Source organism: Gymnoscopelus microlampas, assembly GCF_963454915.1.
Source record: "Gymnoscopelus microlampas genome assembly, chromosome: 16".
Taxonomy (NCBI): Eukaryota; Metazoa; Chordata; class Actinopteri; order Myctophiformes; family Myctophidae; genus Gymnoscopelus; species Gymnoscopelus microlampas.
Genome location: NC_139953.1, coordinates 1,645,001 through 1,662,566, shown reverse-complemented (window position 1 = coordinate 1,662,566; position 17,566 = coordinate 1,645,001). Strand labels below are relative to the sequence as shown.

Genomic DNA, 17,566 nt, shown 5'->3' with positions numbered 1-17,566 from the left:
AACAGTGCTAAGTGCACATTTAATGGGGGTCAATAGCCAATTTCAAACTGGAAAAACCATTTAAAAAGACATACTGTACATCATAAATGTATTTTTTAAATACAATTGTGTCTTTTTTTTTAAACTTGCCACTTAGAAGTGTTTTAGTATGAGCCATTTAAAAGGCATACATCATAAATGTATTTTTAAATTAGATTTGTGTCTTTTAAAAAACATAAAAAATTCACGATCTTATTTTGAAGGCAACCGGAACCCTTATTTCTGCTAGGTCGAAAACCGGAAGTCCAATTTCTGCTGACGGAACGGAGCTCTGATGTTTGTTGTGTGAAGCTTGTGTGTTTGTGTTGGAGCGCCTCAGTGCGGCTGCAGAGTTCATGTGCAACCTCTTCCAGAGAGAGATAGAGACACTAGAAACTCTGCTGGAGAAACAAAACAAACTGCTGGACATTGATTTTGATATGGACATCGATCTACACACTGCAGGTCTGTTACACACACACAGCATCAAACTACACACCGCAGGTATGTCTGTTACACACACAACATCAAAATACACACTGCAGGTATGACACCGCGTTAACTTTGCATGGTGAAGTGTTGTTAGGTTGCAGATCTGTTTTTGGGATCATTGCTTGTAGATCAATGGAGTACAGAAGTCCTGACGTCACTCGTTCATCCCCAGGTTCGTAAAGTAATTTCGCTATGGAGAATAACATTGGGTCTCTGCGATATTGTCAGGGAGGTGGCTCTGTATCGTTTATGATAGTCAGTCACTTATATTTGATCTGTTTCTGGCGAAAATGTAACTAATTCGGCGGAAGTAACATTAGTGTTTTCTCACCGTCAGTTGATGCTTCATATCCATAAGAGTAAAACCGCCGGGGTCATTTATTTATTTTTGGAACACAGTCATTTTTGGACGCGATATTAAATACGTCCCCACATAGCAAAATTGGTCTGGCCCAGTTATGGCCCACATAATCCACTTACAGTCGGCCCACATACAGGAATGAATTACGGCCCTTTTACGGCCCAGATCTGGCTTGCCAGAGCTGGCCCACTCATGGACCAGCACAGGGCCAGATGTGGACACACTGCTCTGACCCAGTGCTGGGCCAGAACAGGGCCAGCACAGTGTGTCCACAGCTGGCCCATACATAGGCCAGCACAGGGCCAGCTGTGGACATGCTGTTCTGGGCCAGGACTGGGCCAGAACAGTGTGTCCACAGCTGGCCCATACATAGGCCAGCACAGGGCCAGCTGTGGACATGTTGTTCTGGCCCAGAGCAGTTATACCTTAATCAAGCCATCAATAGCCACACATGCCGTATTTGCCTCAGATAAAATAAAAATACAAGCCTCAACAACGGTAATCTGCAGTTATAAAATGTATTTTTATTCAGTGGAAACATTCCCCTTACATCATGAGCACTTGTGTGTTAACAAATGATTTCTCATTATCTTTACATTATGTAGAGGCCAGGAGTCTCTAGATACATTATCGTCATAATGTATCTACTGTAGATACATTATCTATGTAGAGGCCAGGGGTCACTTTTTCCCTGCGGTCTACATCTTTAACTGCCATGTGATGGACTTAAGATCTTATCCATAGAAATAAATATACATGTTTCAAGTTTCAACTACAGCATTTTCTCTGTAGCTTTAGCGTGCTTGCTGCTGTTAATACCAAGTCAATGAAACTTACATACAGTACTTGAATGTACATAACAGACTGCTAAAGAGGTAGATTTGAAATGCAAGTAAACATTTCCCCGTTAACTCAACATGACAAAATGGCACAAAATGTCAAGGTGACAACAGTAGCAATAAAATCATAACAAAACTATCAAATATAGGCCAGTACTGGTATGTACACAACAGACAGCAAAAGACAAAGAGGTAGATTTGAAATACAAGTAAACATTTCCCTGTTAACTCAGCATGACAAAAAATGTCGAAAGGTGACAACAGCAATAAAAGCGACAACAGTAGCAATAAAAGCGTAACAAAACAATCATCAAAAATAGGCCTGGAAAACCAAAACGTTGCAGACCCCTGCCCTGTGGTGTTACGCATGAATGCAGATCTTTAAGATTAAAGGCCCAGCAGAGCAGAAGCATACATCAGAGGAAACTTAAAAGCCAGGAGCCTTCGGAGGCCCGCTCATTCCTTTTTCCAGATCCTAACCTCCTCAGAGCCTGAGTGAGGATAAACCCAACCCGTCCCCCTATGAACAGCACACTGCAAACCTGACCACCAGACGCCGTGAAAAAGCATATAGTCAGTCCTTTCATCACCAAGCATTATGTCCATTTTTCTTCTATTAACCACTTATACCACAGCCTCCAAATTCCTCTCAGCCTCCCTTCTCTTTCTCTCGCTTCTTCCACCATTCCGATCAGCTGACAGCCGAAGCCATTTAGTCACGGATTTCTCCATTTCTTGATCCGTGGCATCAGATGTCAAGTGATTACGCACAGCCACTAAAAACACAGAAACCAAAAATTACTTTTCAGGAAATGGAAAGAATAACCTGTGGTCCAATAGAGTTATTGTTTAGTCACAAGCTCTTGTTAACACTTTTCATAGTCTACACATTTCCACATGACAGACCTAAAAGGTAGGGTGGGGGGAGATCTTTGTGTGATGGGAAAGTTTATTTTTCTTTCATCAACCACTTGAACCTTAGTATCCTTTTTGTGGGGAGGAACATGTTCTCTTTATGTCGTCCTCAAAATAGAAAAGATAGAACACTGACGACACATGTCAAACATAGAAGATATCAATGAAATAAACTGTCTCCCATTATTATATCTCCCCTTTGATAATACCATTGGTATTGTGTTTTATATAATTTTATCGTTGATTAGTCACCTTTACAACGAGGTACAGCTTGTAAGGATCAGGTGGAAGGATCATTTGTGGAATGAGCAACACAGCTAAACGTGTGGGTAGCGCCTCCAAAAAATGTGCCAAAATCACCCAATATGCTTCTGTTGGTAATCGCTCTTGTTTTGAGCAACCTGCCAGCCCACACCTACAGAGAGGTGTGTGCCAGTAGTCAAAGGTGTCACAGGTGAGTGACTGGCACCTGAACATGGGTTCTGCAACTTTGTTGAGTTTGTGTATGCTCCAAGCAGTAACACTGCCCCCAGGGAAAGATGCCACGTTTGTCACTTCAGGATAAGGCCTGTGCAATAGGGCAAGTAAAGCTGATGTTCCGTTATGCAGAGTGACAGCATTATTTGGTGTCAGCCTGGTACCATTTCCAAACGTAGGACCAAGTACTGAGAGACTGGTGAAGTCAATAAGGAAGACAACAACCCAAGACCCCTCGCTTCACTGAGAAACCATAGATCTACAGGCAGGATTTGCACAACGGTACCAAAGACAGATGTCAAAGTTTCAGGGCCCATTCTCAGGTGGCAGTCACACACACACACACCTGTCTGCAAATGGTACCCGGGCTGACAACAAAAATTGCTTAATCTGCGTAACGGAAGACCAGCTTCACTTGCCATATTGCCTTATCCTGAAGGGACAAACGTGGCATCTTTCCATGGGGGCACTGCTTGGAGCATCAACACAAACTCAACAAAGTTGCAGAACCCATGTTCAGGTGCCAGTCAGTCTGGCAGGTTGCTAAAAAACAAGAGCGATTACCAACAGAAGCATATTGGGTGATTTTGGCACATTTTTTGGAGGCCGATCCTTACAAGCTGTACCTCGTTGTAAAGGTGACTAATCAATGATATAAAACACAATACCAATTGGTATTATTAAAGGGGAGATATATAGAGCGTGCCAACGTGTCGTCACCACGGGGGGGCATGGCATTGGGCAATGTTAAGTCAACCTGGTTTTTACCCCTAAAAGATGTCCGCCACTACCAAAAGACACTTGTTGACGCCCCTTCAGGATTTTTGGCACGCTTAGCTCTACATTGTGATAGTAATCATTACTATAGACTCTAGAGTGTTTGTTCACAGGGTCTCCCTGTTTCTCCATCTCTTTAATAAGAGTTGCCAATTTCAGCTTCAGTGTTCTAGTTTCAATTGTGTCTGCTCACTTCTTTGTGTCATCATTTCCAATTTCACTTGTTTATCCTGTATGAGTCATCTCTGATTGGATAACATTGGTATCTGACCATAACATGCATGTTCTGTTTACTAAACACCTGGAGAGACAGGGAGACCCCTGTTACTGAACACTTCATAGTAATTATTGCCATCCGAATATAGATATGTTTATCTTTTAATAAACAAAATCACTTACTGCACAATTCTTTAAAAAAATAGCAGTAGCTATAGAATAGCAGTGTTCCTTCATGATTGACTAAATTAGCTTCTCAATTCTATATTGTATGTCCCAGCAAAGTTGTTAGAAGCCAATTTAAGATAAGGGTTAGCATTAAACAACAAACAAAAAGGGTTTTGTGTGTGTGTCTTCCCCGAGTAGAACTGAAATTCTTACCAGTTGGATTTTGAGGTCGGGGCTATTTTGTAGGCGATTGGGTATCAGCTAATGGCAGCAGATTTGGTTCAACACCTATGAGAATGAGAAAAGCTTTGTCACATCACAGGTTTGCAGGTGTAAAACAGTGGGTGTATTTCCATAAAGAAAGGGAAGAAGATGGAGCAAGGGGAAGAGAGAGAAGATACATTTTAAAAAACAACAATGCATCTACATATTTACACATACATATGTATACATACATACTGTACCGGAGATATACTGAGGTCAGACATAAAGGTGATCATAACAGCAGATATACTGTACATGATATGGGTGTTACGCATGAATGAATGTGGAAAACAAAAAGAAAATCACCTATCTCTTCTTCGGTTATGGATTTTAATCCCTGGACAGTTCTGAAAATCATCTTCATCTGGTCCTTCATCATCTCTTGATTTGAAAGGATATTTTGCAGGAGTGCTGGGACAAAAAAAAATGTAGTATTTAAACAAATGATCCTACAAAAATGTGTGCAGCAGAGCAGACCACAGTCAGACCATAAATACAATCAAATATTCTCACATGAACAAAGATGGTCTCCTTGGTGGCTCTGAACGTCTCAGGTTGTCAGGGGAAGAAAGGCTTCTCCGTTGCAGCTCAGGTGAAGTACGGCTTCTCTGGTGCAGGCCAGGACGAGATGTAGGGCTTCTGGGGTGCCGGTCAGGACGAGATGTCCGGCTTCTGGGCTGCCGGTCAGGACGAGATGTCCGGCTTCTGGGCTGCCGGTCAGGACGAGATGTACGGCTTCTGGGGTGCAGGTCAGGAGTAGCTGTACGGCTTCTGGGGTGCAGGTCAGGAGTAGCTGTACGGCTTCTGGGGTGCAGGTCAGGAGTAGCTGTACGGCTTCTGGGGTGCAGGTCAGGAGTAGCTGTACGGCTTCTGGGGTGCAGGTCAGGAGTAGCTGTACGGCTTCTGGGGTGCAGGTCAGGAGTAGCTGTACGGCTTCTGGGGAGAAGGCCAGGAGGAGATTCACCGTTTCCCTGTTGCAGTGCATGGCCAGGAGATGCACAGTTTCTGGAATTAGAAATAAATGGCTGGTGCATTAGACAGTCCATGCTGGACACAAAGAGACAGAGCAAAGCAGTGAAGACATTTTACAGATTACATTAACAGCTAATCAAACACAAATTAACAGTATCTTGAGTTACCGTGGTATTGTTTTACGTAGGAGAGCTTCCTCGCCATAATCTTTATTTTGGGGATCAGGACCAAATCCATGCAAAATCTTCGGCACACTAGGCAGTTCAGCTAGACTGCAGTGACATAGCAAACCAAATATAGCATCAACATGTTGCATACCGATAGGAGAGCAAACTCAACAAATGAATGGCAAATTCTCTTTTTCAATTGTTCTTACGTCGTCCCTGGCCTAGATTTTGGTGTTGGTTTTGGCAAGACGTGCACGTCAGTGTCATCTTGACCGGGGTAGAGATTGTTCTTTTGTCTAATGAAATGCTTAATGTTATTAAAATTGAAAATGTATATAATCATAGAGGTGTAGAAATAAAACATAACTTGCATTCTTCGCCTTTTGGGTTTGATTGTCGAAGCCTCCCGATTTGACCCAATGTCAGAGCAGTTAATGGCTTTATACTTGGCTTTATACTTGTGTGTGATGATGACTAATGACTAGGGATGGGTATCGTTAGGTTCCGATTGTGCTCATCGGTTCTGATTCCTACCATTCCCTATTTCGGTTCCAAAAATGGTAAAAATACTTCACAATGTTGATTTAACTAAAGTAACTTTATTATTTTAAGCCTTAGTCAATTTAAGACATTTAATGAATAGAGTAACATCCTCGCCTCGATTCATTTGTGGATTATACAGTGAGCTGCACGTTTTAATTTTTTTCCTCCTTTTTAAAAAGGCAGCGAGCTTGTAGATCGGCGGTAGTGACGTGGCACATCTAGTGAAAGCCGGAATTAGGCAAATTTACATGTAAACAGGAAGTAAACGAGGGGGGGGAATAGCGTTCGGCCACAGATGGGATTAAAGCACTTCTTTATTGAAAAATATGAACTAATACATTGCACAAATACTCTGGACACCTACTTAACATTTGGGGCAAGCACCTTATGTTTTGCATTTATACATGTTTGGAGACATACAGGTTTTACCGGTGACATTACAGGGCAAACTGGGGGTGTGGTCACTAAGACTCTCGTAGATACGAAAGTAAAAGTCAGATTCGATAAAATACATATACGATAGTCTTGATCTAAGGCTATAGTGAAGCCACACTTTAGAGCGTTTGCCACCACGGTCCATATTTCAGTGACAGCATGCCTGTTGCTCACTCGCATCTAAACGCGGTGTGTGTGCGGTGCAGCGTAAATGAGTCACGCAGTCAAGTTAGATAAGTCCTGACAGATAGTCAAATACGTCTTTGATGATATATATGCCTTGTTTGAACGATTATTAGCACGCCAAGGAAAAAGATAGCGCAGAGATGCAACAGAATCAACCAGATTGAACTTACTTGCTGTGAAAATAACTGCTGATGATCAGATAGTAATGAACTTCTCCCATGCGCTGGAGTCATACAACCAATGACAATCACAGCCCTGCAAGGAAAGAAAATGTTTGATTAACTAACAATACAGTATATTCAAACTCTAATTATGTTTACAGTTGTCATATTACAATTCACCTTAAAATAAGTTATAAGTAGCTATATCATATCAGTGGTTCTCAAAGATTTCCATGTCAATTGTATTTGGCTTCAGATTTGAAAAGGTTTTGTGCCAAGGAACACAAGAGAAGTGTATTTACACCTGGAGGAACCATCTCTAGAAACCCACTTTAAGAACCAACACATTAAATGTACAGTGGTTCTCAGGTGGGGTTCAGCAGGGACCCTCAAGATTCCAAATGGACCCTTACAGGCCTTTAACTCTGAGAGTACCAATGGAACCAAATGGACCCTTACATATCTGTAACTGCGAGTGTACACATGTAACCAAATGGACCCTTACATATCTGTAAATGAGTGTACAAATGGAACCAAATGGACCCTTACATATCTGTAACTGAGTGTACAAATGGAACCAAATGGACCCATACAGGTCTGTAACTCTTACAGATCTGTAAGGGTCCATTTGGTTCCATGTATACTGTCAGTTACAGACCTGTCAGGGTCCATTTGGTTACATGTGTACACTCACAGTGTACAAATGGAACCAAATGGACCCTTACGTGTCAGTAACTCAAGAGTGTACCAATGGATGTACCTTACCTTTGACTTGCTTATTAAAAGTCCCCCCTGGCCTACAAAGCCCTGCAATATAAGTAAGTAAAATAAATATAAATTATTGAGGCAACTTCATGATTAACAGTAGAAAAGGCCACACACCTATGTATTCTATATACAAAAGGCAAGATACTTTTGTTTTAATAGCATGTTTTTGTTTTAATAGCATGTTGTCTTTTAAAACGTCCAAACAAACGGTTTGTGTTTACAAGGAAATACCTGTTACACTACAGGCTAACTAACCAACAGAATCTTACATTATGTGCAGCATATGTTGAGTCACAACGTTATTTCTCAACCATTAATGTTAAGACGTGATCTAAATAATTATAAAGCCATAAACATACCTCTTTTTGCTGTTCTGTGTTCTCTCGAACTCCCACAGACAACCTCAGTCACAGCTGCTGGCCGGCCTGCTGCTGATTAGACAGTAGCTAATTTTCCAGCTGAGCACTTATCCCATGCACTGGAGTCATGCAACCAATGAGAGCACAGGACACGGGGGTGTGTTCTGAGGGACGACCAATGAGCGCAGGTTTTATCGGTTGTCAGGGAAACCATCACGACCAATCACCGCAGGCTCTTGTCTCTCAGGCAATGGGAATAGAGAAAGAGTGTTTTCGTTTTGGGCATCAAAATATACTTCAGTACTCAAAGTAAAAGTACTCATTATGCACAATGTCCCATTTTACAAGTTATCATGTGTATAAAATCCTTTGGAAATAGCAGATCTACAAGCTCACAACGCGTCACAAAGCTTTGCGTTGTGAGCTTGTAGATCACAATGGTGTAAAGTTAATAAGTGTATTTACTCAAGTACTGTACTAAAGTAACATTTTTAGGTATTTTTTTTTTACTGGAGTATTTCCCATTTTCAATACTTTTACTTCTACTCCACCACAACTTAGAGGCAAATAATGTACTTTTACTCCACTACAATTATTTTAAAACTGTATACTTAGTTACTTTGCAGATATAAATTATAATGAAACATACATTAACCACTTCAGTCGTATTTTATAGGCTATTTGAAAATAGCAGATCTACAAGCTCACAACGTGTTGCATTGGTGCCGTGTTGTGAGCTTGTAGATCTGCTATTTTCAAACATTTTAGTACTTTTACTATTGATACTTTAAGTATTTTGATGCCAATACTTTTGTACTTTTACTCAAGTAACAATTTGAACACAGGCCTTTTACTTGTAACAGAGTAAAAGGCTCTGTCATGTCATTTAACTGGGGACCCCTGGAACCCCCTCAACCCAGTGTGAAGGGTCCTTGATGATCTGCCTTACTTTTTACTGCATGTAGAGACACATTGGTGTGGTGGGTGATTTTGGTAGCTTTATTGTTTAATGATTCTTGTGAGTTGTTGTTTTTAACTTTTTTTGTGATGTGTTGAATGTGAGAACTGATTCAATACTGTTAAACTGTTAAAATCATTCAGTCTCCTCAGGAGGAACGTGCGCTTTTGGGTCTTATACTGACACTCAGCTTCAGAGGACCATGTCCACAAGTGGTCAGAGAGCGCTTGTCACCTGCATATTTAAAGAATGAATGACAGTCCATTGTTATTGCATGTGATTTTGTTTGTGTTTATGGAGAAGAGAACAAGACACCCTGTGGGACCCCGTCCCACCGCAGTCTTTTGAGCAGGAGCACAGCACACACACCCAAGGATTGATTAAAAACAACCCTTAAGTTCACACAATTTAGGCATTTAGCAGACACTCTTATTCCAGAGCAATTTACAGCAAGGAAAATACAAGTTAATACATCAAATGCATAAAAATAGTAATCTAGGATCATAGGACCAAACCTATCATCAGTCTAAACAGTATAATATCAAAAAAATCTAAAATCTTTACATTGAAACTATACACACTAGGATGCCAGGTCTACAAATGACATGTAATAGATAACTATGTAAATATTCAAAGTAAAAGTACTTGTTACTTAAGCACAGTGTAGCAGTCTAATACTCATTCCATAATTCATTTAGACTACTGGCTCAAATGAATGCAATACATGAATAGGTTAATACACTAAAAACAATATAAAGACTGAATTCATATGGTTTAAATAGGGTAAATATATGGACAGATGCCATGTATAAGAAATAGGAAACTAATTCATAGTCCTTTGAGTTAAAACCTCATGATCAGAAAGGGCATAGTTTGTTTGAAATGTAGATAGCCCAGCACACGTGTAGGCTCACAACCTCTTGTAAGCAGCCGTGTCAATCTTGTGTTTCTCTAGTTTTGATTTGTTCGTGCTTAATTTACAGCCAATCAGGAGTCCAGGTGGAGGGGTGGGTTCTCAAAGCCTGCTAGGGAACAGGTGTTCCAAATCATATAGTCATTTTAACAGATACTGACAGAGTGAGACATTGTTCAGTGTATCCTGTGTGCAGAAATAAGTTTGTAACCTTGGTTGAAGACCAGTTATCCTGTGGTGTGAACTTTATTGATCTGCAATAGGTAAATATGCCTGTATTGTTTCTGTGCTGTAACTAAGTGTTGGAGTATAACAGTTGTGTATACTAATTGCGATTTGCATTTAGCTCCTTCACAATATCAAACAGCTTTGTATTGTGTTGTTAATGCAATAGCTTGGCATAAGTGATTGGTTAAGTACAAGCTACCGCTATCTCCATATAGTATGGACGTGTTGCTTAGCTGATGTATTTGCTTCAGGATATTGGCATGTGTGAGCATCAGGACAGTTCCATTGGAAGTCACTGTCCCTATTGTTTATTCTTCTGGGGTGTTTCATCGCTGCTGTTCCCTTTGCTGCATTCCCCCCATCACGCAGCTACCCCTCACCATTCCCATTCTAACATTATCCCTGGACTTGTGAGTACTGTACTGTGCACATGCATTTTTATTTTCTGCTTGTGGAAACAAGTGAAGCGGCCACTACAGTTTGTAGGCCTCAACGTACCCAAGCCACGACTCAGGCCTGCAACAAGTGTTCATTTAAGGTCACTAAAGGACTTGTAGTCAGGTGTGTGTGTGTGTGTGAGTGGGGCCCAATTATTGTGTGTGACCTTCTTCATATTTTTTGTTTATTCACATTTATTCTGAATGCTTTTTATTTTCTTTCTTTTATACTGCTTTGAGAGACATTGCTTTTTGGTGTTAATAAATATCCCTACCTACATTACGTAGTTAAAGTAAAGTTGTTGTGTCATAGCTCACAGAGAATCCATGTATGGTAATGATATAATTCATTTTGGGCAATAAGAGTTTAAAAAGTGGTTAAAAGCAGGAAACAAGTTGAAACATACTTTTAAAGGAGTATAATTTCATTATATTAACTTTAATTGGAGGCACTGCCAGTACAGATTCAAATAGTTAATAAGTTAGACCACAGGTAGTCACGTCATTTCATTAAAACAAACCCAGGCCCCGCATAGAGTACTACTACACAAGAATATATATTACTACTTTCTATAATAGGCTACTTACTTTCCACCACTGGTTCACACTTTAGCAAACACATGTGGGCCAGTTAATATAAGACTAATCTGGGCCAAATGAACCAAAAACATATGTAGGCCAGTTACTATAAAGCTAATCTGGGCCAAATGAACCCACAACATATGTGGGCCAGTTAAATATAAAGCTAATCTGGGCCAAAAGAACCCAAAACATATGTGGGCCAGTTAAATATAAAGCTAATCTGGGCCAAACAAACCCACAACATATGTGGGCCAGTTGATATAAGGTAAATCTGGGCCAAATAAACCCAAAACATATGTGGGCCAGTTAATATAAGACTAATATGGGCCAAATGAACATAACCACAATCGGCCCACATGTGGCGTGCCATCATGTAAACGGTGCCGTCTTTGCCAGACCTGGCCCACATCCGGTTCACATACTGCATGCCGATGCCAGCGGTAGGCCAGATGTGCCGGATTGAAGCCGCATTTGGGCCAGACCCGTCTGCTATGTGGGTCTATGGCTACATTCCTCATACCTTTTTAAAAGCTTTTAAGACGTTTTAAACAAACCCTTCATTAACTGATTTTAATAGTATTTATAGCATAACCTATGACTGGGTTACATTCAGTTAGGGGAGTCCTATAATGCTATCCTCATAAAGCCAATATATCTAGCCTGTAACAGGTGCAACCTCACATCTTTAGATTTTACCATTGTTTACTATACTTTAGAAAAACTAAAGTAAGCATTGCATGTCATTTGGCAATTTAATCATATCCATACTACAGCCTTCAATATTAATCCTCTACAGCTCATGTCCACATGAACAATAAAACCATTATAACCTCCACTGCAGAGAATCTCGCCACACTACATTTACTTTGGGCTACTCCTAACTGAACTCACAACTGATTCCTGAGACCCCAAAACCCGCAACACGCGACTGATGCATTTTTTCGGACCGCATCGGTGAGGATAGTTGCCACGATAGCTGCTTGCTGTTTGAGATATCTTCCAATCATATCCAGACTGCTGTTTCAGCGTGTTGTGACATCGATGATGAGCTTGGGATCAGGAAGCACCAGCAATTTCTGTTCGGCTTTGAACACAGCAAATGCTGTAGTGCTTCGGTGGAAGAAGGTTGCAACACGCTTTACCCGACCCAGCAAGCGGCTGACAAAATGTTTAAAGAGTGGGCAAAACACTTGATATGGGGAGTTAACCCGCCGGTCTCTCTCACTGCAGCTTCCATATTTCTCGCATTGTCCGTAACGATAGCAATGTCACGATTAGCCCTTTCACTAGTAAGAGACCACACCTTCTGCTCAAGTTTACGGATTTTATTGAACGAAAATGGGTGGACGTGTGTGGATGTGGAACCCGGGAAGGGCGAGACTCAGGGTGGGGGGAGTATGTCTCGGGAGCGGACGGCCACCGGGGCTCGAATCGGGTGGCGTTGCCTTCGCTCGGGATACTGCCCCCCCCCCCGGGTTCCTGGAAGAGAAGAAGGAAACAGGGTTAGTATTGAGGCGGCGGAGGTAGTTGGGGTGGACGGGGGGAGCGTTCGAGACCACGTAAGTAGTAGGAACTTGGAGCAAAGGCTCGCAGCTGCTTTTAAGCTCGTCTACTGAGGTGATTGGGGGCGGGGACTTTGGGGCAGCCGTGTCGACGGCCGTGGTGCAGGCAGCGGCGGGGTGGGAGGGGGCGCCACACAGCAAGCAAGACTGGGCGGTCCGGGACGTGAAAACTCTACAGTAAATTTCCTGGTCCTGGACCCCCCAGTAAGTGCCTAGATCTAGCTGCTGAAGGCGGGCGGCGGCTTGGGTGGCGAAGAGGACATGGTAGGAGTAGAACCCCGTGCCGCCGAACCGAATTGCCAACTCGAGGACGAGCGTGTTGTAGCTGTCCAATTCGGCCCGGCGGCGGGGGTACGACGCACAGACTACGTCCCTATAGAGGGAGAAGGCGTAGGCGAACTCGGCGGGGGTTAGGTCTCGGGAACGAGAGGGGAGGGGCTGACGGAGCTGGGCGAGGCAACCGGACGGGGTTGTGATTTCCCTGTTGCGGAGGGGGTCGGTGATGGAGGGCTGGATGAGCTCCGCCAGGTCGACATACGCACCATTGAGGATGTGCTGGCGGAGGTTGGCTGGGACCGGGGATGGTCGGTTGGCTGAAAGTGCGGGGGTGTCTACCGGGGTGATGGTGGCCAGAGTGTAGGTGGGAGCCGGGTGGCCGGGGTGGGAAGGAGCTTGGGGAGCGAGGGTGAACAGAGAAGAAAGTAGAGAAAATACTCGGGGGGGAATGGAAGTGGACCGCGCACGTGTCTGCTGTGAATGAAAAGCTTGAAATAGAGTACAACAGGTACTAGAGCAACAAGTTTTTAACGATTCTTTGCGCGGACGTTTGGCGTTCGAGACCACGTAAGTAGTAGGAACATGGAGCAAAGGCTCGCAGCTGCTTTTAAGCTCGTCTACTGAGGTGATTGTGACGTGAGATTGGCTGGCTGATAATGGAAGGCAGGTGTAGGTGATAAGGTGATGGCGAGCGGGGAGTTGCCGTGTTAAGCAGAGGGAGGTCTCCACTCCTGAACTTGCGTTGTTATATACAACTGCATTTTAAGATTCCATTCCATCACAGCTGTTGTCAGAACTTCACCTACTATGTTGCGATTCGAACATAGGGCGAGTTTGAAGCACACAGTTAACCATCTCCCACTTACTTGTAATACCATGGGCTGTGATTGTGATATAACTCTGGGCCCTGGATGTCTGTTGTAATCGATATGGTATCTACATCTCCGATGCTCTGAATCACCTTTTCTTTTGTTTCCTTGTAAAGTGCTGGCATTACTTTCTCGCTAAAGTGCGGATGTGACGGGATGCGATATTTTGGCTCCAGTGGGTTTACCATTTGCCTAAACCAGTCATGTTAAACAACGGAGAACAGACTCATATCTTTGGCCATGAAAACAACGATGCACCTTGCAAGCTTTTTGGCTCTAGCGACCGTTTGGGGGTGGGGGGTTATATATATATCTATGTCTGCTTCTACTTCTTCTCTTAGTTTATTGGTGGGTTACTACCATTAGGGTGCATACCGCCTACTGTAACACATTATATTTTCTGTATTGTATTTCAGCTTTTCAGTGCAAACTATGACTTGCCCACCCCCAGAAAAGTATCCCTTCTGATTGATAGGCTCTATTCACAGCAGCCTTATTATGAAGACATTCACAGGTGTTACCAATGATACTAATGAAGGCTCTGTTCCATTCATGGTCAAACAGAGTCAGGGTGCTGATATTGTGCATGTTGGCTCACTGGAAACACTCTGTTACACCAGTGGGTCTACAGTTGGGGTCCAGGGGACCCTCATGGGCTTCCAAATGGCCCCTTACAGGTGTGTAACTCTGAGAGTGTACAAATGTAACCAAATGGACCCGTAAGGGAGGGGGGGGGGGGGGGCAATATACAAACACTGGCGAGCGTGACAAAACAATACAATTCTGATATTTTGCTTTGCTATGACATTCTTATGAAAAATAAATCATTAACAATAAATGTAAAGATTTACATAATTTGCATACGAAATCTGCAATATCTCATCTATTAAAAAATACAAACATGTCATATCTGATAACAATTTTAATATTTTGCACACTAAATAACACTTATATTGGTCTGCCTACACCCAAATTATCATTACATTCATTTATTATGCTTATTTCCACTAATTTCCTCAAATATGCTAATTGTCCAATTCTTATTACTAATTATTAATTATTCACAATACAAAAATGTCATAAGCAGAAATGGATACTACAGCTCAAATTAACTTAAGATCAACTGTGTAAAGTGTGGTATGTGACCATTGTTTTCCAGAAATATGGTCTAGAAGTCATAATAATTGATATACAGAAACTATTTTATGGCCATATTAGCTTATTACATGGACAAAGAGCAGTTTATTGGGATATTTACTGCTTCAGTAGTAGTGGTCAGATGTACAGGAATAATAATATATATTTTTTCCAAGTTATTTATGTTATATGTTATTCCAAGTACTTGGAATAACACTGAAGAGAAAATGGCCATGTGTCTGCTTGTCTGAGTCGTTACATATGCATAATATATGCTAAACTACCATAAACATACACAAGTTGGATGACCTCTACTCGTTATTTCTGCTAGTTTATTAAAATATGCAAATTATCCCATTGATTGATTGATGTACTTTATTTAGTAAGACATGAGAACAGTACATAACAGTACATGGAAGTACAAATTCACAATACAAGGTCTACTAAACTGGATAGCTCATTAAGCTCTAAGCTTGTTTAAGATGAGATCCCCATGCACACAAATCATGATGACATATAAGAGACAGACAGATATACACACTACTATACAGAATGTCATACAATCAGTTTACAGGTTACTGGTATGAAGAGTGAAAAATATGTACAAAAGAAGAAAGAGAGATGGGGGGGGGTTGGTTAGGTTAGGATTAACTATGCATTAACTATGCACAATACAAAAATGGAGCAGAAATGGATTCTACGGAAAAGAATACATAAGGATCAACTGACAAAAGTTTGGTACACCCATTTATCAGGTTGTTATAACTTTTGCCCTGTCTATAAGCACATTTCATGGCTTTAGGCCAAACGATGCATTACTTATGCCTGTTCAAAGTTAGCATTTTCAAACGATTGCTATAGTTCCCCTCTTTAGCCAATTGGAATAAGATTGGTGTCAGCGCTATTTGAAATGACACTCTACCGAACTGCAAAGTTTCATAAAAATGTGTTTATTTACTAAGGGGCACAAGAGCAATTTTCATTGGCTCATAAAGGCTTTATTTTTTCACTTAAAACACTTCAGTACAATTCTTTGTTGGTATAGGTCCAAAGTTCATGTGTAGAAAGTGTGCAGATTGCTAAAAAAATCCCCAAAGGAGATAGATAGATTTGAACAGTTTTCATATAATTCAAAATGGTGGGAGATCTAAAGGTCAGAGGTCTTAGTTAAGTGACCTATTTCATCCTCATGAGGAGACGCATATGTGTGTTGAAGTTGTATTGCTGTCGGTCAAACGGTTAATGTGCTATACCTGTTCAAAGTTAGCATTTTTCAATTGATTGCTATAGCGCCACCCTTTGGCCAATGGTTGTGAGTTTAGTGTCTTTGCCGTTTGGCATAGCCCTCTACCATATTGCTGGGTTTTGTAAAAAGTGACTGCTCGGTTAAGCCAGAACTGTTAAAAAAAAATCATATATTCATTTATTCATGTATTAATTTATTCATTTATTCATTTATTCATTTCAAAACAGTAACCTCCTTGGTTAAAGTTACTGTAACGACAGGTTAATAGCCTATCTACAGGCTTGTCTACAAGTTGTCTCAAAGAGATGCATACAGATGCATGTACTGTAGATATGATATTTTAGCTATTTCTTATTGTGACAATGTTGTACATTTGAATCATATTTATGATTCATTTATGGTTTTCTTTTTTTTTTATTGCAAATTTAGAAACATATTAGCCTATAACAACATTCCCAAATTGGGATGCCACTACATTGTGGAGATTCAACACAGGAAACTAGTCAAACCTTAGTCAGACGATGAAAATTGGTGCATTGCAGCAGTTGGTATAACAGAAAGTGAAAGTGTGATAGGGAGTCTATATAGCAGCATCAACACACTGGGTTTCATTCTGGACCAGCAGACAGTGGTTTTGTTTGGTCCAGATCCAGGACTGATTCTGTTAACGGTTCTGTTTTGGACCACTAGACAGTGGTTTTGTGTGGGCCCAGTTTTTGGACCAGTAGTGGTTCTATTTTGTACCACAGATGGTGGTTAATTTGTTTCGGACCAGTATGTCTTGAGTAGTGATTCTGTTCGTTTTATCCGGATATCTTGGATTGATGAGACGTTTTTTGACTCTTCTGTCCACCAGGGGGCAGCACAGGACCGCTGGTGAGAATGACACGTACCCTTAAAACTGCCACGTTGTGAGCTTGTAGATCTGCTATTTTTGGTGTTTTCCCCAGAATAGGGATGCTAGGGCTCAAGTGACATAATACAGTACTAGGGCTGCAGGTGCCTATTGATTATTTTCATAGCAATTCGTTCATATATAGGCTTACATCTTTGATTAATCGAAACATCCTTGAGAACGTTTTTCATAACCTTATTTTATACTTCATAGTAATAGTGTCTCACAAAAAAACAACCAAAAATATCCAATCTTCAACCTCACAATGTGGCGTGATGCGACACATGAGAGCTTGTAGATCTACTATTTTCACCATTAAAAAAAAAGAAAAATACATATACACAG

At 41.4% G+C, this 17,566-nt stretch overlaps 1 protein-coding gene across 1 annotated transcript in view; it reads left to right on the top strand.

Moving 5' to 3' along the window:
* Window positions 1–17,566, top strand: part of LOC311062582 (uncharacterized protein) — a gene marked incomplete at both ends in the record, with an annotated part of 94,774 nt that overhangs the window by 15,095 nt on the left and 62,113 nt on the right. The window contains one exon of the mRNA XM_084081721.1: window positions 351–483. Coding sequence (XP_083937847.1) covers window positions 351–483 — 133 coding nt within the window. The remainder of the gene's footprint in view (window positions 1–350; window positions 484–17,566) is intronic.